Raw genomic sequence first — 20861 nt, 5'->3', positions numbered from 1 at the left:
TCTGCTTCAAGGACATTTTTATTTTTATAATAGTTTTTTTGGGCTAGTGAATGAACAGAGTAGGCTGAGAGCAATTATGTTGTCTATGGTTGAATCTTTTTTTAAATGGCCTTGAGTTTCCTCTACCTTCTCTACTGCTCTGCTCCGCACGGTAGGTACTGCTTGTATGCTGCTTGTATATCTGTGGTTAAGTACTGTATAATTCCGATACATACAAAAAGCCCGAAGATATCGATCTAGAGAGTGGTATATTTATGATTATTTGATTTTTTATTACAAAGTTAGTGGTTTTTACTAGGAATTCTGTGGTAAGTACATACATAGTTTGAAACTATTAATTGGCAATATTATTACATTAGTAAACACTGTTTTATTTGGAAAAGCACAATATTATAAGTACATCTACTCAGTGGCGGATTAACCCTAAGGCAAAGTAGGCACGTGCCTAGGGGCGCCAGCTACAAAGGGGCGCCGGCGGGCGCCCCTAGAATTAAAAAAAATATATATATAAACTTAATTTTGTAAGTAAGTATGCACCTGCTTACACAATATAAAAGATTATTTACTTCTGTAGAGATGCAGAGCTTCCAAAGCATACTCGCCTTCTTGATTATTCCTCCATGCCTCCATCGCATGATTTTTTAATAGAAGACCGCTCGCTCGTGGATTCGTTCGCGGGCGTTGCTAGATTGCAGGGCAAAGGGCGCAGCGGGGGCAGGGGCTAAGCGGCCGGCACCGGACTTCCGAACGGATGACGGGGTGACAGTCACACTCATCACTTTCAGCTTGGATGTCGCCGGTTACGCGCGCTTCTATTGATTACGTACTCGCAGCGGTATTTGTGTGAATTAATTAGTACATTGCGTTTTAGTTCATTACCCAAATAATGAGTGAATTGAAGAAGAAACCTAGTGGTGCAGCTTATAAAAGGAAGGCTAAGGAAAAAGAAGAAAAAAATCAAAATATTATAAAGCATACGAAACATATTGAGACATTTTTTTCTAAATTAAAAAGTGATGATTCGGAATTTTCTAACGCAATTCACAGTGCGTCTTCTACCGAGTCTATTCAATGTGAAATTCCTACTAGTTCTAAACAACACGATTTGTCCATGCTGCCTACTCCGTCAGCCGTAGAAGTTGTGAGGCAGTCGCAAAATAGACTGTTTATCGTGGGATGTGACCCAGTCAAGTGGGATATCAATAACGAAACACAAGAATACATTGCAAATTTAAAGTCCTCCACAACACAGGTGAACTCCTAGCGTGGAGGACAATATACTATACCATTGTTTAACAAATATATTAAAGAATAAATAAAAAAATTAAAAAAAAAAAAAATTAATGGATTTAATCAAAATCAAAATGCAGATTTTTCATTGAGTAAGAGAATATATGAAGATAAAATCTCACGTTTCAATGTTTGAAAGAAAGTTGCTACTCAGAACGAGAATCGGCGCTGAAAAAATCTAAAAGGCGACTGGTCGGGCTACTTCAGAGTCAAGTTGAAAACATAATTTTCACGTAAAAAAATCAATTTTAAACAATTCTCTAGCCACCCCCCCCCCCCCCCCCCATGAATTTTTTTTTTCGGGACAAATTTTATTTTCTTGAAATTCTCTAGCCACCCCCCCCCCCCCCCCTCCCACGAAATTTTTATTTTCACGTAAAACCCACCTAACTACAAATTCGGGTAAAATTTCGATCGCGCTGGCCTCGCTTATTATGAATATTTTTTAGATAAAACCTTTAGATTCACCTTAATTACTGTACGACACAACTTTTAACCTTCGGGGAGGTGGAAAATATTGCAATAAAAATTTCAATTACGTAAAATTAAAATTAGCTTTCGTTTTGTGAAACGAGACCGTCCATTTTCAAACTTTACTGTCAAACGTCATTTTGTTTTGTTGGTATTTCTGTTACTATGGGATGAAACGAACGGCTAGAAGTGGCTAGAAACATAATCGCGCGGGCGTTTTTTTTTAATGTAAAAAATTCCGTCAAATTAGTATTTACCTAATATGCATGCATTGTGTGCGTTGTGATTGAATTTTATTAGCTGGATTTTATTTTTTTACGTTCAAATTTTATTTAAGTAAACTATTTCTGCGATGTTGAGCGGCTACGCCATGTTTTTGTAACATGGTTTATGATGAAAAAGAAAATTTTTTTGTATTACAAACTTAGCGTAGCCGCTCAACATCGCAGATATAGTTTACTTAAATAAAATTTGAACGTAAAAAAATAAAATCCAGCTAATAAATTTCAATCACAACGCACATAATGCATGCATATTAGGTAAATACTAATTTGACGGAATTTTTAACATTAAAAAAAAACGCCCGCGCGATTGTCTCTAGCTACTTCTAGCCGTTCGTTTTGTCCTATAGTAACAGAAATACCAACAAAACAAAATGACATTTGACAATAAACAAATAAAAGTTTGAAAATGGACGGTCTCGTTTCACAAAACGAAAGCTAATTTTAGTTTTACGTAATTGAAATTTTTATTGCAATATTTTCCACCTCCCCGAAGGTTAAAAGTTGTGTCGTACAGTAATTAAGGTGAATCTAAAGGTTTTATCTAAAAAATATTCATAATAAGCGAGGCCAGCGCGATCGAAATTTTACCTCAACATGTTTCGTGAACAATGTTCACTTCTTCAGGATCAAACGTATACACTAGTAAACAAAGTACTAACTATAGCCCAACAGATACCAAAAGCACTCCCAAAATTTCACACGGGGATTTTAAAATCCAGTTTATTGTATTTCCGAAAATCGGAATTTTAGAGGGTGGTAGAAATAATAAGAAATGAAAATATAAATATTAAAAATATAATGGTGTAGTGCCTTTCGAGTTTGGGTTTTTAGGAGTTTTGACTGTACATTAATCCCCGTGTGAAATTTTGGGAGTGCATTTGGTATCTGTGGGCTATAACTTTGTCGTTTAAGTTATTATGCCCAAATTTTATCTCGTAGCGAAATATTCTGCAAACTCTTCTCTGATATTCTGTGCAGAATTTGCTGCTCTTCTCTGATGTGAATCAACTGGGATCAGACCGTTGGGTGGGTTTTCATTTCGCCAAGTTCCGGGTACAAATATACTATTTATAACGCGATCAAATGATTCTGGTGGTGAATAGATATGTTGTGATGCTCTGCTTTTTCTCAAAAAATTGTGCAAATAAACGCAAGTCATAGTCACAATAGAGGCTTTATCGGCTTGGAGAAGCATAGGATGTATGAAAACTCTGAATACTGATGTCATTATTCCAAAAACATTTTCCACTTTAACTCTTGCTTTTGACAATGCGCGATTAAAATTCCTTTTCTTACTTTGTGTTGGCTGGTTACCTGGGTACGGTTTCATCACGGTATCACTCAATGCAAATGCACTGTCAGCAACAAAGACATATGGCATATTAGCTTGCCTGCCTGGTAGTGGATGCGGGTTGGGTAAATTTAGCGTATTTTCATTAATTTTATCCCATAGTAGACTATTTCTTAGTACTCCGCCGTCACTCATTCTACCTTGACAACCAACATCGGCGAACATGAAAAGATAATCAGCGTCTACTAGAGCTAAAAGAACAACACTAAAACTTTTCTTGTAGTTGTAAAAATCTGATCCGCTGTGTATAGGCGACTGTAGTACAACGTGTTTGCCATCCAAAGCTCCTAAACAATTTGGAAATGCAGCTCCATCACCAGCTGCTTTTATTAACCAATCATTTGGTGATTTGGGTAGCTGAAACATATAAAAAGGGACATTAAATTAGTTTTGAGTAACATTTGTTATTTTGCAGGAAACAACAGAAGAAAGGCCACAGTCACGTGAAACAGACTCATAAGAAACTTCTTCGCTTTCTTCTTCTTTAAGGCCAGAGTCACGAGAATCCAACAATCGAAGTGGATCAGATTCTTTTCCCTCAAAGAGGCAACGTGGAGCGCAAGATATGCTGATTGCAAGGAAACAAATGGATGACGCTTTTTCCCTAATTAAAAATATAATCGTGGAGAAAATAAAAAAGAGGTTAACGAATGTGAGAAATTGAAGCCCTTACATATAGATGACAGGCTAGTGCTAATGAATGAGATTGATAATCTAGTATTCAAATATACTATGAATGCGAGACGGCGTAAAAGTTTACCTACAACTGCGTATTCGCCGTATATGAACCAAACTCAACAATCACCAGCCTGCCAATTTACCTGGATCATCCACTCTATTGATACCACATTCAGTTGCTCCGGAAACAAATATACATAATTCGCCATCCATTTTAAATTATGATAATCGCACCTCAACACCATTTCAGGACACCAATGCTCAAAACAACTGTGCCATTCAAATCAATCTGCCCGAAGTTCATCTGTCACCGGAAACTGCTAATTATGCATTGTATACTTCAGACAATAATACTTTAAATGACTCTAATATACCAAGTACTTCACGTAATCAATACAAGAAGTCAGAAGTCGGTAAAGATAAACAGATTAACATTATTTCTCAAACTATCATACCACCAAGAAAATACAATAAAAATATAATTAAAGAAGCTTATAACCTATGTGATGATCGTAATGACGATACTGATACAGACGATTATTGATATTATTATTTTTTTAAATTTTTATTTAAAAAATTTATTCCAGTTAAAAGTTACATTTTCACTCATTTAACTAGAAATAATTTAACACATTAAAATTACTTAAATATTTCAATACAGCGCTATTCTATTTCATTATTTTGTTTATCAAGAATAAATATAGATAAATTTTTTTTTGTAATTTTTCCAGTTTTTTCGTTTTTAATGTCCTTCTGGAGGCAATTATATAAATTGCCCCCCGCGTAACCAATGGATTGTTTACCATAGTTAGTGTGAATGGTTACTTATTAATAGTCATTATATCATTAATTAATAAAAGTAATACATATTAAACATTGTTTTTACTCACCTTTACTTCCTCCTTAAGGACTTGAATCAGAGCTTTACACACTTCGTACACAATGGTAGAGATTAACTGATGTGAAATTTTGAATCGATATTGTAGACTCATATAACTATCGCCTGTTGCTAAAAATCTTAAAGTCAATGCCAATCTCACTTTGGAAGGAACAGCTATTCTCCAGTTAGTGTCTAATTTTGAAATTAAAGGAGAAACTTTTTGTAATAGCATTTCAAAGTCTTCAGAAGACAATCTGCAAAAATTACTGAAGTAACCCACTGGTCTAGGCATCATTTCATCAAGCATTTTTTTCATGGAATCTCTAAAACAAAAACAGTTTTTAAATAAAAACGACTAGAGGGAAAGCATTATCAACATTGTTTTATATACGGTGACTTTTCCTGATTTATTTTTGTAAGTGTTGTGCTAGCTGTTAAAATAAAATAAATAAAATTCACTTACCTTGTTCTATTACGATACATTTCACACATCCATTCACGTCTTCGTTTTGGCTGTTTTTGTTTATTTATTGGCATGTGTAATAAATAATTACTAGCACATAAATAATATAAGCAAACTGTGTCGACCAAATCGTCGTCCATGTTATGTGAGGTCTATTTGAAATCTGTGAGCTCAAAGAAGTGATCAAATCTTTGAACACATATCTGGCAGAGACACACATAAGTGACCAAATGTGTGAGCAAAGTCTTTAAATAAGTGTTCACTTATTTGAACACATGTCTGGCGCCGGCATAAAACAGGTATCTCCTAGTTGGATTGTCCTAAAACAGGTAATCTCCTTGTTGGACAGCCAAAGATCACTGTAATATGTCATGTTTTTAAAAAAATTAATAAAATAAAAAATCTAATAAATCCTGTGAGTGGTTTATTTATGCCTGGACAGAAGGTGAGTTGTTTATTTATGGACAGAACTACCTGCTTAATTTTTTTTTAAATAAGATATCCCATTCTCTGTCTCAATTCCCTGTCCATTAAAAATATAATAAATTTTTTTTTTTATTGAATTTTTTTTTAATTTTAAAAATAATAAATTTTTTTTTTTTTAAAGAAAGACAAACATTCCCGGGTTACGAATAACCTGACAATATTTGAAAATCTCCTACTACCACCACAGTAAGCTGAAAATGTTGCTTGTGTTGTGATGGAGGACTTAGCCAGCCGAGGAATTGAACACACTACGCCTGAGTGGGACCCAAGCACGATGTCAACTCGGCCACCGACCGGTCGTGATATGAAAATAAAATTAAAATACTAACAGTAAATCCACTTCACATATTCATTTCGAAAGTTTTTCATAGAAGATGGCTGCCAAGCAATTTCCCCTCGCGCTATATTTGACTTCAACTCCATTCAAACAAAATCGTACTAATGCTCTCAGGGCCAGCCTTGTGCAGGCGTAATTGGAGCAGCACGCTCCGGGAAACGACTCGCCAAGGCTCCAAAGAGCCAAAGAGCTAAGGCGTTGATAAACCTAACACCTAATAAAGCGCCTTTAAGGTTTTTACTAGCGCCAAGCGCCGTTTGACCCAGGACCGGCCCTGAATGCTTTTTAGGTTTATGTATTTTTAATTTCCATACCATCTAAATTAAATATTGGTTCTGTTTTGATCTCCTCGTGTTGCCAGATACTTAATTTTTAGTTAATTTATGCTTCCTTTTATTTATGGTTTTTAATCGGTCACCAAAAATATGACATTGATTCGATTTTGAAGGGAAAATCCCTAATCCAGAAATTAATAATTCTTGAACATCAGTACCAATAATATGAATACATTAATAATATATCGTGTAATTATAATTAGATAATAATAACATGGAATTTATATTGCGCAGTTTACTGTCATTTCACTTCAAGTGCGCTTAACTATAACAAACTTAAAAACGGTAATTCATTATTTTTAGTGGTCATGTTCTTAAAATTATTCCTACATTCTGCCTTACCCAATACAGATCTAATATTATAACACTAAATACACTATTTATACAAAGTGATGACAAAACTTAGAATAACAGGTCTTGTATTGTAAACATTATTGTAAAAAATACCGGGAACAAAATACTCTCAAATATTTAACCTGGGGACTAGGGACGGAGACCTGAGGCATGCTGAGCACTGAGCAGGGAAGTTGAGGGGTAGGGAGGGGAGTAACAACAGGAATAACATTACTTAGAGGGTGTTCAATATATATAATGTTTGCTTGATTTTTATAGTTTGTACTTTCGTAGCGTAAGGTAGGTTATACAATCAAATATAATGAAGTACGTAATAGGCACCACTTCTGGAATAATCTTAAGTAAATACATTCATTCTTAAATAATTTATTGTATGTAAATGTATGGTATTGTATAATTGGGAAACACGGGACTAGTTTTTCTCGCAGATATTTTAAATTAAAAAAAATAAATTATTTAACTTTAAAAAAGTACTTACGTATGTTTTTGAAACTGCTTGTAGCGAGCTAAACGTATTCAACAGATAATGCGTTTGAACTGAAATTTCATCGTAAATTACGTGTACTACCGTAGGCTGAATACGCATTACTGTCCTTTTTTCCTCATACACCTTTCTATTAGGACCAAGCGAAAAGGTACTATTTTACAGTGCGACACATCACAGCAACTGACAAAATATACCTATCTCTTTCCTCCTTCTGTGGAGTGAAGAGTAAATCCGGAGTGTCAGAGTACTTCCATTCCACTAAAGAAATACCATAGGTAAAAATACTTCTCTTTCCCTTTTCCCCATACAACTATCTAACAGACCAGAGTGAGAAGTCAGTAGTATTTTAAAGTACGAAGTACTTCAAGGCCTGGGATATTTACAAATATTTAGGAACCAGGTATTTGAAGATCTGTCCCAAGTACATAGTACGGCATGAATATACCCGGTACTTTTACTGGGGACGGTAAATAAGCTTATCCTCTAATATGGGTCGTCCAGCCCTGTGGGATTATAATTAAGCATGTCATCCCACGAGCTGATAACAATCGACATAAACCGAATGGTGCAAGACTCTGCGCAGAAAATTAAGTTCGCTATAGTAATTCGCAGCGCTGTTCAGTGTGGGCCGTGCTCTTCTGGGCAGGGTCTTGCATCATTTGGTTTATGTTGATTGCTTACCGACCCGTGGGACAACGGGCTAAGAGCTTACAAGTGAGACAAAAAGAAAAGTGCGACAAAGAGAAAATTCGGGATAAATAAATGGTCAACTTTATTTAGGACCGTTCTGTGTTAAAATCACCTCGGGGCGCTTGCATGCTGCCTGGGATTCACTTAGACTCCAACTTCATCGTGGCTTCAACGTGATTCTGTCTAACAAGGCGTAAAAGTAATCAACACATTGGAGGATATGATGTCTTATGTCATCAAGAATTTGACATTAATTTATTAAAATTACAAACTGAGTACAGTATTTAAGATTACAAATTTAAAAAAATCAAAAATTACACTTCTAGTCACTTAATGCTGAGTTGGACCAAAAATAAATATAAATCATATTCACGTATTAACCAGCGATATTTTAATTTGAATATTTAACAAAATCTAAACATCTTAGGTGAGGCGGTCAGTACAGAAGTGACGTAACTCACGAAAATTCCAAAATGATGTTAACAATCCAAAGGGCTTTAAATAATATAAAGGATGAGTTGTTTCAGAGAATTTGAACAGTTCATTAAATTTCAAAGTCGATTTTTAAGTTTTGTGAAGGTTCTATCCAAGTTCTGTTATAATTTCAGTTTTGTGAAATATCTGGCCAATAATGATATAATAACAGAACTTGAATAGAACCTTCACAGAACTTGAAAATCAAATTCGAAATTTGATGAATTATAACCCATCTTAATAATATTATTTGGCTAATTTATATAGCGCCGTTTTTGTGAAAAATCACTTACAGTTTCATCAAAAACTGAATGAATCAACCAATAAAATGTGAATTCTACATTTTTTTGGTTGAACTTTTACTTGAACCAGCTCCACATTTTAAAACTCTCAACGCAATTATATCAGCTCGACATTTTTGTGGGTTATGCCACTTTTGCGCTAACCGCCTCAGATAATAATAATATTTGGATGATTTGTATAGCGCTGTTTCTATGCAAAATCAACTCAAGGGCTCTGATAATAACAAGTCTCTAATTTCAAGATTAATCAACTAGAATCTTAGTGTGCATTTTTAAGTGTGAATTTAACGAGCATTTTTGCACGAAGGCTTTGTTGCAGACTTCACACACGTAGTCCTTGATGTTGTTGTGGATCTTCAGGTGCTCCGTGAGACTTCTGAGGCGAGGAAAATCCTTTGCACACTGGTCACAGCTGTGTTTTTTAGCATCTGAAATTAATATTTTCAAAAGTTTATACTTTGCATAGAATATGTAATAATACATTTATACACTATATGAGAGGTTGACCCCTCGACAAAATACATTTATACACTATTCGAGAGGTTAATCCCTCGACAAAATACATTTGTACACTATTCGAGATGTTAACCCCTCGACAAAATACATTTGTACACTATTCGAGAGGTCAACCCCTCGACAAAATACATTTATACACTATTCGAGAGGTTAACCCCTCGTCAAAATACATTTATACACTATTCGAGAGGTTAAGCCATCGACAAAATAATATCGTGTCATCAAATATTAACGCTTCATTTTCAATTTAAAATGATTTGCTGTTTTTGAATGTATTCCAAAATAAAAAAAAATTAAAGCAGATGAATGACCATTTCAGATTTTAGTATTACAAATCGACATAATATTAAAGTTTTGATCGCAAAAATAGAATAAGTTTTTAAATTGTGTTTATATTGTGTAAACTGTAATTAACTTCCACTTTATACAAGGCTAAAAAACATATTTAATTAGACAAAGGATTTATATAAGTTATTGTTGCTTCACTTGTCTTTCGTTTTATATTAAAAATATTTATTATAAAATTTGCAAACCTTGACATTTATTTTAAAATTAATATTTAATATTATTTATTTACTGGTTGTACCCTGCCACGTGCTGCTGTGGCTCAATATGTCTGTGCAGATAGAGAAACAATAGCATGTGTTGCTTTTACGTCCAATCTCGGCAACAGTTCCCGCAAGGGAGAGGAAATGGGAAGGAGAAAAGATGGTGGATGGGAGATAGGTTGGTGTGTAGACTGCGTATGTTTAGGCGAAATTTACCTTCATCCTCAGTCCGCACCAATGACTCCTGTTGTTCGCTGTCACTAAGTTGAAGTTTTTTTGATTGTGAATTTTTTTGTTTTGTTTGGGGGTTTAAGGAGAAGTTGGGGAGGATCAGGTTAAAAAGGTTGGGTTGTGGAGGGTATGTTCTTCCGACTGCTGTTCAAGGGAGAAGAGACCGGCTGTGAAAGTCACCAACTGCGCCCCAAACGCTGTTGCTGGGTCATCATCGGCAGGGTTTTTTCACTGGCTCATGGGGCGGCCCAACTTTGGTCATGAGCCCAAGAATCAAGCCCCTGCACTATCCAGTGGCCCGGACAGCGATAACCAGCTTAAGGGGTCTACCTCAGCCACCCTCACCCGTCCCGTCCCGGCCCACCCCGCAGTAAGTAGGCCGATCCATCCGTCAGTGTGATCCAGAAACACCACCCCCATGGCATACAACAAAAAAAGAAATAAGTGTTGAACTGACCTGTATGCCTGACCATGTGATCTCTCAAATCCCGCTGTCCGTAGAAACCCTTATCACATTCGGTGCAGAAGCAGGTCTTTATATTATCATGCGTCTTCTTAACATGCATACTCAGCTTATACGAACTGTAAAATGATTTCTCGCAAATGGGGCACGGATACATGGTGCATTCTATGCCATGCTTCAAAGACATGTGCCTCCTTCTGCAGACAGAGTTGGAAAACCTCGCATCACATTCATAGCACCCCATCGGCTTGACTTTATTGTGGTGGGTCCTAACGTGAGCTCTCACAGAGTTATATGATAAAAAACTTCTCGAACAAAGTGTGCAAGCGTGCCTATCTATTACATGCAGCTTTTTATGTTCATAGTAACTTCCTTTCTTAAAGTATGATAATCCACAAATATCACATATTAAATTTGGAAAGTGGTTGTTATAATGCATCGACAATAGGCGCCGGGTTTTGAAATTTTGATCGCAAATAGGACATATCAAACAGGAGATGTCTAGAGGCGGTATGACAAATGCTTTTTTCTTTTTACTTCGTTTTATTTCTTGTTCATATCCTGTAGCTATTCTCATTTGGGCTGAAGTTGTAGAAGATTCCCCATCCGTTAGGTGCTCTTTATCGTCAAAGATATTATCCACACTATTGGAATCTTCTAATAATTTGGATAGTGGTTGATCAGATAAGTTTGACAAATTATCGTTAAAATCTTCATCGGTCGTTTCCAATTTATCTTGGAATTGGTGGAGGGCTCCTGGCCTGCTCCAATCAGTATTGTCTGTAAGTATTTCGGTAAGTTGAAGGATTTTCTTGTTTTCTTTGGTGCTAAGAGATTTTTGTTTTGTTTGTGAATAGGACAATTTCTTTGTATACTTGCTGCTTTTTCTCGCAGGTTTTCCTAAAACAAATTCAATGTTTTAAACCACACAAAATTAATATCTTTTGGGAAAACTAATTGGTCAAATCTATTAAATCTGCTTTTCAACACGAGGAAGTAAGTGTAACAAACATGCTACTGAGACTCAAGGGCATATCCCCCCCTTATACACGCTCTTACTAAAACTACTGCTTCTTATATGAGATAGCCGGCACGGGACAACTAGGCAGTGGGGGCTCGAGCACATCTTCAATGGGGGTCTGACATTTTTTACATGTAATGTACTGAAATCTCACTATCCTGAGACTAGGATATGAAATTTCTCAAAACAAAAAATGTTCATGGACAAGTCACATAGGTAGACATTTGATTAGGAAATGTCTATACACAAAATAAATTTAAATCTAAATACGAATATACCAATTCATAAAAATAAAGAAATATCTTGCAAAATTATCATCAAACTTAATTTGACGCGCACAATTCCTGCCCAAACTACATGACGAGGGAACGTTACGTAACCTCGATACAGGCTTAGTTGTAATGGGGTTGATTTTTATGAGAAAATACGTGATTTATGTATAGTGAGAAGCAATAAATAAATAAATGATCTATCCCCCATATATCACCTATGTGTGCAGTTCTGCGCCCTGAGAAATGCATCAAAGGACTCTTGACTATTCGCGTAGCTACTCGCTATGCGCTGCGTTGCTATTAAGCTTCAAGACAACCAAGACATGGTGCGGAGCGGACATCTGTCGCTTGAAAATGTTCCAGAATAAATTTTTATATTATATTTTTGCTATGATAATTTCATGTTAAAAGAATAGACAAAGCTTCAACTGTCTATTAGTAGGTTTGGGAATATCTGACGGGGACTGTCCCCGCTGTACCCTTGTGAAGAACCACCACGGAGTATAGGTATATAAGAGTGTGCAAAATGTCATCAGCTCTCATTGGAGATAATACATTGTGTCTATTGATTGTTATTCCGCCATATCACAGTAAAGTCTTCAGTATAAAAGATTTAACCTTAGACAATAAAGTAAATACATGAACAAATGAATTATAGTTACCATTTTTGAGGCACGGTATATGTCCCGTTATCTCAGCCGCCTCTACCAGCTGACGGAAGGCAGCAGCACTCCTCAAGCTACTGATACAGCTTCCACAGATCTCCACATCAACGGTTTTGTCTTCTGAGTTTACCAGCTGGAATAGTAAAGATGAATTACTTCAAGACTGCATTCAGGCCTAGGCAACCTTGGGAGCTGAAGGTAAATTCTGAAATATCTTCCGAGTGTTGCACTTTTGGAAAACTCTTTGTCAGTATTATCCATGAACTTCCCATGTTCTTTGTTTTTCCTCTCCTAAACACGCTCATTAAAGAACGTAAATATATACCAGAATTAATAATGGCATTTCCAATTTAATGTTTTTCAATTATTTTCTCTGCGTGCGAAGTGTATCTAAATTTATCTAATAAACAATAAACAGTGTTAATCTGAAATGACTTGCAGGTAATATGGTCCTGTATATGTATTATCAACCTGAACAGAACATAGATAAATAAAAATTTATGTACATTGTAACCAGGGCCGGTTCTATGCGGCCGCATTTGGAGCAGTCAAGAATTGTCAAGGCGCTGATAATATGTAACACCTGACAGTCCGAACACATCACCCTTGAGATTATTTTTACAAAAACAGTGCAATGGAAATATGTATTTTAATTTTATTTTATATTATGGAAACAAACAGTACGTGATTTACAGAGATGAAACAATATACAGGAATAAGATACTTCATGTTGGGTACCTATGATATGTTTCCTTGTAATGTCTGCTAAGTGGTATGTTTATTCATTAATTACCAGGTGACGTGTGTAGTATATAGGTGTGTGTGTAACGTATGAGTGAGTGTTTGTGTAAGTATTATTAGTGATTACAGCGTCACCTTCACCTAATTAGGCATCTACTGCTTTTGACAAGGGGCACCAAAATTTGATCGCGCCAGGCGCCGTTTCGCTCAGGGCCGGCCCTAATTCAAATGCAGCATCACATTCATTATCATAAGCAATAATTAGTAGCCTGAAATATCCATACAAATTGAAAATATCTCCAAAGTAAAAATAAATGCCGCCGACGGGTTATTTTTAGTACATTTGTTTGTACTCGGGAAATATTTTCAATTTGTATGGATATTTCAGGCGACTAATTATTGCTTATAATAATTTGTTATCCTTTGTGTTATGCATAAGAAACCTTGTCTTATAAACATTAGTTTATCATTAAAATAAAAATAATCACATTCATTGGTCAAATGTATTGACGAACCAGTATTGGATATGTTAGCCATAAGTTGATAATAGTTTGTCTAGTTCAAGGCTGCCCAACCCCAGGCCCGAATTATAAGTGGCCCGCGTGAACCATTTTCAAAAAACCCGCCAATCCGCATATTTGAAAAGGGCCCGCGGTAAAACAAACAATGCAGCTTGCGCGCGGTCACCAGTGTTGCCAACGAAGGCGATTTATCGCTATTTAGGCTACTCATAACGAGAATCAGCGACGAAAAAATCCAACCTGTTGAACTTACTTTTTAAACAAAAATACACCGGTTTTTGATATAATATTTTTTGCGTCCGAAATGGAATCTTGTAGCCACCTCTCTAACAACCCCCCCCCCCCCATGGATTTAAAATATTTTGTGGGGAGCACTCATTTTGAATTTTTTTCGTAGGGAATTATGTTTTATAGAAATTCTCTCTGTTAAAAAGGTTGGGCAGCCTTGGTCTAGTTTATAGTTAGCAATAAGATTGTAGAAATTTATTATATATTTGTACAGCGCCCTTGAGGCGATTTTTCACAAAAACGGCGCTATACAACTCATCAAAATATTATTTAGTAAAAATCTTGTACGGCAAAAACAAGTAGTGAAAAGGGTGGCAAGCCAGTAAGATTATTTTATTTAGTTAATTATTATTTTAAAGATCCGTCTACACGCTCAATCTTACTTGCACAATCTCTAATTTGCACAAGCTCGTACATTACGATGGCCAAACGGTATACCGGGAAAACGGCCTGCCCAGAAGTTAATTTGCGCAAACTAAATTTTTTAAACTTTTGCGTATGCAAGTCTTTGTATTTTTTTGCTCAAAAGTTTGCACAAAATGATTGCGCATGCAAGTCGCTGCGTGTAGACGGACCTTAACACAATGTTTTTTTTAAATACCTTTATACCAAAGCATTTCATAAGCATGACGCTATAATTTTCAAGTGATTGGTTGAATAAATAATCGCGCTCTATACTTTTTAATTCATTATTGATAGTGTTACAAATTGCACAAGTCCCAGGTGCAAACTTTAATTTTATAAAATTTTGACCGTTTTCCATTGTTTTTGTTTACATGAAATATGAAAATAAGTGACCAAACAATTATTAATGTAACTAATACGAATAATTATACTAAATAAACGCATTATTCATCTTAAAACACATAGAAAATATTTTTTTTGCGCGTACGCTGTCACTTTTGACAGCCCCGTGTACCATAACCATAGATATACCACCATGACCATACCATAAATAAACAACTCTCACCATAACCCATAGATCATAGAAAGATCGATTTGTTTTAATCGAAATATCATACGAATCGAATTATGTATTTATCAGACTTCTTAAATTAAGAAAAACAATTATTATGGCAAAACTTTTACACATAAAAATAATGTACTGGAGACGTAAATGATAGCCTAAACGTATTAATTCATCGTTTGGTTCCGTGGTAACTCAAAATATTAAATTCATCGTATGAATTTTCAGAACAAATTTATTCAAGACAGCTCATCATAACAGATTCAGAACAATGCAAACGAATGCAAATATGAATACAAACTCAGAATCAGAATGGTACATTTTCATCACAGGGGATCATAAATATACCACTCTCAGGGGATTCAGCACACTTGTTGCAGATTCACCGTTACCAATAGATACATGCCAAAACTTGCCTTCCATTTTATGGCTGTTTAAGTTTGTCAAAAACATAGACAATAAATATGTAGAACGTATCTACTTTCTTTAATACCAGAATATCGCGTGAAAAATGCGCATTTCGGGTTGTTTGCGTGAAAATGTCAAAATTCACTTAGGTATTTTGCGTAAAATTGATGAACTTCGCATAAAAATTCGGGTTATCAACGATCTTTATGGGACTGGGACACGGTAGTGATGGGAATGATCGAAATATTTATATAATCGATTTTTTTTAACCGAAACATCAAAATAATCTGATATGTCCCTAGGTATATACATGACTTGAATTCACAGAAAGGCCAAAGCAAACACGTGCGCCTGCATCTGTGAATGTGATTTTACACGCAGACGGAGGCGGCAGTTCGAATTATTAGACCTTAAGTATTTACTGAATAGTTTCACCGGTCCCGCAATAAAAAAAAAAAATAGAAAGCCAACTTGGAAATACACCCATTAGTCGGCAGATTTAGCTCTAGACCTAGACCCTCATCAAGTCGTAATCCGAAATGGGTGTATCGTTAAGCCAGCGACCCGGCAATAAAAAAAAACCTTCGCCCAAGGCTAGGCTAAATTGTAATTGTTTGAAGGTCTTTTGTACAAATGTCATTTTAGCATCTTTTAAAATAATAATAACGACTGCGGTGAGAATGTCGATGCCAGCGCCACGGACTCAAACAACGTACCGAAGTGGTGTAAAGCGGAACCACTTTAGTTACAGCACCCCACGACAGGCGCGCTACGGTCGCTGGATTGCGCAGCTGAAGACAGTCCCGACCAAAAACAGTATCCAGTACCCAGTCAGAGAGTGATCATCTCGCCTCCCCTTGGGGCGGCCGCCGAAGCGCCTCCGCCCAGGAGGCTGCCCTCTCGGCGGTCACGATCTCGCCTCAACAGCTGAAGACAGATTCCGCAACCAACAGTCCCGAGTCAAGAGTACCCAGTCAGACAGTCATCATCTCGCCCCCCTTGGGGCGGTCGCCGAGGGGCCTCCGCCCAGGAGGCTGCCCTCTCGACAGTTACAATCTCGCCTTTCGAGAGTCATCATCTCGCCCCCCCTTGGGGCGGTCGCCGAGGCGCCTCTGCCCAGGAGGCTGCCCTCTTGGCGGTCACGATCTCGCCTAGTTCTCGACACTTCACATTTCCGCACTCGACAGTCATCATCTTGGGAGTCATCAACCTGCTCTCCCTCTTGGAGCGGCGCCGAGACAGCTGCCGACCAGGGAACTGCCCTAGCAGAAGTTACCGTCTCGCCTCCGCCGAGAAACTTCCTGCTCTCCCCCTTTGGAGCGGCACCGAGGCTCTTCCGACCAGGGAGCTGCCCTAGCAGAAGTTACCGTCTCGCCTCCGCCGAGAAACTTCCTGCTCTCCCCCTTGGAGCGGTGCCGAGGATTTTCCTACCCAGAAGCTGCCCACTCAGAATTCGCTGCCTGCCGACTCCGCCCTTCGGAGCCTTGGCCCAGGTTGAACAACTTCCGCCCTTCGGATCCAACCCAAGTTGCCGCTCGTGTTGTCGGTGATAAGTGCGAACGTGGAGATCCGTGATTCCAGAATCATCGTAAAGGGAAGTGTCTGCACAATTTTTGCATAATTATCTCGTAACGTGACCCAACTTTTAAGACAGTGAATGAAGATAATTTAGGATTAAGAAAAAGGACAATTAGTTTTAAGAATTACAATTTAAAACTATCATTAAGCTAGATTAAGACTAACCCTTCTTTATATATTTTTTAAAATAAATTTTAATCGTGTTCGAACTTAAGTAACTTCTTTTTTTTGTACTCGTTCCTCCTTATCTTTCACATGAATAATATTAATTATTAACTTCCCTTAAGTAGAGTTGTAACAAATCGAATGATCCATTCGAATGAATCGCTCGAAGTGCGGGAGCAATAGCTACGGACAGGGGCAAAAAAATTTCCGTCGGGGGGGGGGGGAGGATTCGAAAATAGAAACTCGAATATCAAGACCTATTCCTATCGTAAAAAAAATTGTTTGCATATTCCGGTTGTAATTTATTTTCATTAGTATGGCAATATTTTTGGTAAGAAGGTACTAGCGAAATTTCAATCACTAATTTTCATTCCTGGCAATGATTCCCTTGTTGTCTGCTAGCAACATTAGTATTATTCCTATTAGCCACGAATTTCAAATATGTATGCATATGCAATTAACATTTTTATAAATAATTAATAAGATTCGAATATCTACATACGTACAATTAAAATAAATTACTATACAAGTTTTTTAAGTACAAAGAAAAATATTTTTATGTACATTATTATTGTGCTGTAATTTTCATTTGCTGTACTTTGATATCTGTTTTATATAATATTGTAAGCTCCTGCTGAATAGCTACTTAGTGTAGCCAGTGGGTACAAATTCCCATTCATAATATTTATAATGTACCTCTTAATAATAAGACAATAATTATATGCCGTTTTGTTAAAAATAACCTCTAAATCTCATGTACGTTGTAGGCGCCTACTAGAACCCAAAACAAACCATTCATTCATTTGTAATTTGTATGCAATTCACAAATTATTATTAAGTAAATAAAGTTATTTTACTACAGAAAGCGTTTCATTTTAATTACTAACTAAGAGACACCGATGTTAATTTCATTCATGTTAATTTCAAATAAATTTAATATATTTGTTCGTAGCAAAGGTAGCAGATATATTATGTTTATATGAACGAACACATGTCACTTGATGAGTTTAATATATACTGAATATTGTATACTGCCCGAAGAAGCTACGGTTGTAGTGAAACCCGATCAGCATTAAATATAAAAATGGTGTTTGCTCAGTTATTGGTTTATTTTATTTTAAATATACACTACGCGAATGTCCCGAATAGATGATACATAACCTAAAAATAACATAGGTAGGTATTAAACCTTCAACACAGAAAAACTATCACCATGAAAATCTTTTACACATAAACTATACCTACTGGAAAAGTAAATCGTCACCTAAAAGTATTAATTCATAATTTACAATTCACACACGAGGTTGATTGTAACATCAACATGCTTCAGTAGGCAGCCAACAATGTACTTCGTTTGTCAAGCAATCTGAGATATTTTGACATCTCGAAATATAACCTCTCGAATGTGAGAATCGATTTGCGTTTTCGAACGAATTCTGACAGTTTGAAAACGATTATCTCGGACTGAACATTCGAATGATTTCTGACCAATCACAACGCTTGGCTGGCATCGATTATTTCTGACCAATCACAGCGACTACTTTCGATGACGTTTCAAAACGATTGTCTCGGAGTTGCATTCGAATTAATTCTGACCAATCACAACGCTTGGCTGGCATCGATTATTTCTGACCAATCACAGCGACGAATTTCGATGACGTTTCAAAACGATTGTCTCGGAGTTGCATTCGAATTAATTCTGACAATGAATCGAGATATTTCGAATGGTAAAAAAGATCGAGTAAACCATCGATGATACGATGATTCATCGATTCCGCCCATCGCTAGGACACGGTCAAGCGGCTTGATCGCAAGCACGTAGTTTATTGTCTATGGCACTTTGTGACAAGCATTTTGACCAGGGGCATTTAACTAAGCTTTGGCCTTGAAACTCATTTGAAACCGCCACGCCCACCTCAAAATTCTTATAGAAAACGAATAATATGGCTAAAAGCTCAGATCTCATTGGTGAGAACAGAAGGATTGGTTTGATCTCTCGCTCTCTACCATAATGACTCGTGTAACAGAAAGAGATGACGGAATTTTGGCGTTTGACAGTTTCAAATCATTCAAACAAAATGAGAGTGGTTTATTTATACACGCGGGTTGTCATTTGCTGCCGAAATACTATCATTTCCGTCGAAAATATTGCGTGTTAAAGTTGTTCGTGATAAAAATACAATATAAGCCAGTATAGTGTTAGCGAGTTACAAACATATTATATTCAAACTGTCGGACATTCATGTTTTGGAAATTTTCTTCAGTGTTTTTGCAAATTTCTTGTCATTTTGGGTTTCTTCTTCTCAGATTAACAAGTTTCATCTTAAGGAAATGCACTGTAAAAGTTTATTTTCTTAGTCAGATGAACCTTGCCCTTGGAAAACATTCCGACATTTTTCTGCTTCAAGGACATTTTTATTTTTATAATAGTTTTTTTGGGCTAGGAATGAATAGAGTAGGCTGAGAGCAATTATGTTGTCTATGGTCGCATCTTTTTTTAAATGGCCTTGAGTTTCCTCTACCTTGTCTACTGCTCTGCTCCGCACGGTAGGTACTGCTTGTATATCTGTGGTTAAGTACTGTATAATTCTGTTGGATACAAAAAGCCCGAAGATATCGATCTAGAGAGTGGTATATTTATGATTTTGACCGTGTACCGAAGCTGGCTTGCAAGCATTGCGCAATTCTACGTGCTGGCGACGGGGCTTGATGCGAATTTATATTTTTGTGGGAATAGACAAACGACAATAGACAAATAAATATCACGTATCATAAACAATGATATAAATTGAATAAAATTGTTATAAAATAGGTACTTAGTTATTGTTTTTGTGTTCAATTTGTAGAAATCCATCTAATTTAAAAATTCTGGAAGTATTTTAGTATTTTTAAATAATTATGACAGCGGTTTTCAAGGTCATTAATAATCAAACTGTAGAATAAATAATTTTCTGAATTTTCAATGGAGAAAACATATTTTTTGTGTGCATACCGCACAAGATATTCATACAAAAAATAGCTGTAGCCTGTAATACACTTTGCAAATGCTCATGGGTAAAGCGGTACCTTAACTTGTACCATTCTTGACACCAAATTCGTTTCTTTTTATTATTTTATTCAAACATAAAGCTAACGTAAGAGCCAAGAACGCTTTGTCTTTGACAGATTCCATTTTGCCGCGAGGGGTGCGCCTGTTCTCACATTGCTGGAGGATTGGGGGCGGAGCTACGAAGTTTGCCGAGTGAACACGAAGGCTCAAAGCGGCTCGGAACTACGAAGTTTGCCGAGTGTACACGAAGGCTGGCAACAATCAACTTGATTTTGAATAAGTAATTTGTTTGAAGTCTTGAAGTTTGACTGTGCCCTGTGGTTTGACGTTCGAAAATCTCTCAAGTATGAGGGAGATTTTGAGTTGAAAGAAACGAAACATGGAGGTCGTTATTAGTAAACATTTACAAGACATAATCAACCCTACGGACATTTTTTTTAACCTAACCTAACCTAACCTAACCTAACCTTCTACTTCCTGGTTACGAAACCATTACTAGGATAGGTTATTGTACTTTTTATTACTAACCTCCAACTTACCTAGCTC

At 36.5% G+C, this 20861-nt stretch overlaps 1 protein-coding gene across 1 annotated transcript; it reads right to left on the bottom strand.

Moving 5' to 3' along the window:
- Positions 1 to 8386: 8386 nt before the first annotated feature.
- On the bottom strand, positions 8387 to 15087 carry LOC149413146 (uncharacterized). Its single transcript, XM_089644939.1, has 4 exons — positions 14750 to 15087; positions 12596 to 12731; positions 10635 to 11540; positions 8387 to 9310 (listed from the first exon to the last, which is right to left on the bottom strand). The coding sequence occupies exons 1-4, from the start codon at positions 14909 to 14911 to the stop codon at positions 9126 to 9128; spliced, it is 1389 nt and encodes a 462-aa protein (XP_089501065.1). The 5' UTR covers positions 14912 to 15087; the 3' UTR covers positions 8387 to 9125.
- Positions 15088 to 20861: the final 5774 nt, after the last annotated feature.

The sequence above is a fragment of the Hesperophylax consimilis genome, chromosome 22, assembly GCF_061612785.1.
Source record: "Hesperophylax consimilis isolate HC1 chromosome 22, BYU_Hcon_1.0, whole genome shotgun sequence".
Classification (NCBI taxonomy): domain Eukaryota; kingdom Metazoa; phylum Arthropoda; class Insecta; order Trichoptera; family Limnephilidae; genus Hesperophylax; species Hesperophylax consimilis.
This window is presented reverse-complemented; position numbering and strand designations above follow the sequence as displayed.